Below are 589 nucleotides of genomic sequence, written 5' to 3' on the forward strand. Positions count from 1 at the left end.
GAGGACATAGTTATTGTGTCACGGGTTTCCCGTTCATCTTTGTCATCTGCTGAATCTTCAAAGGCCCTCTGGAATGCCAGCCTGAGGGTGAACTTGATTCTCCGATCCCTGTAGCTCCCCACAAGGAAGTAAATGATGGGGTTGAGACTGCTATTCACGCAGGACAGCACAAAGCCGATCTCTGGGGAGTAGAGAAATTTGTAGCCCAAGAAGTCAAAGAGGATCAGGACGCTCAAGGGCACAGCGAAAATGAGGAAGAAGAGGACGGTGAGCATGATGACAGTGAAGAGCCTGCCTGTTCGGAGGTGTTGGGAGCTGCACTTGACTCTAAGGAAGAGGGTCAGGCTGAAGAGCAGCATGAGGGGCGTGCAGAAGAGGAAGTCCAAGGCTCCGATGGTGATGAGCAGGAGCCGGCAGCTCCTGGCAGAGGGGCGAACGGTACACAAAACATACCCGAGCGTGTTCAGCAGCAGGGAGAGACCCCAGAGCAGGCCGGAGATGATGGCAGACAAGTGCTTTGGGCGGTGGCTTCGGCACCAGATTGGACAAAGGACAGACAGGCACCTCTCAATGCTGATGGCCGTCAGGA

General features: G+C 54.7%; 1 protein-coding gene across 1 annotated transcript; it reads right to left on the reverse strand.

The window, feature by feature from the left end:
• Positions 1 to 6: 6 nt before the first annotated feature.
• Positions 7 to 584, reverse strand: LOC103893189 (proto-oncogene Mas; the record flags this gene model as incomplete). The annotated part of the gene is made up of 1 exon (XM_009289238.1): positions 7 to 584. A coding segment is annotated over one exon (578 nt), but the record flags the coding sequence as incomplete, so codon positions are not given.
• Between the last annotated feature and the right edge of the window lie 5 nt (positions 585 to 589).

Source organism: Aptenodytes forsteri, unplaced genomic scaffold (assembly GCF_000699145.1).
Source record: "Aptenodytes forsteri isolate BGI_AS27 unplaced genomic scaffold, ASM69914v1 C13096639, whole genome shotgun sequence".
Lineage (NCBI taxonomy): Eukaryota > Metazoa > Chordata > Aves > Sphenisciformes > Spheniscidae > Aptenodytes > Aptenodytes forsteri.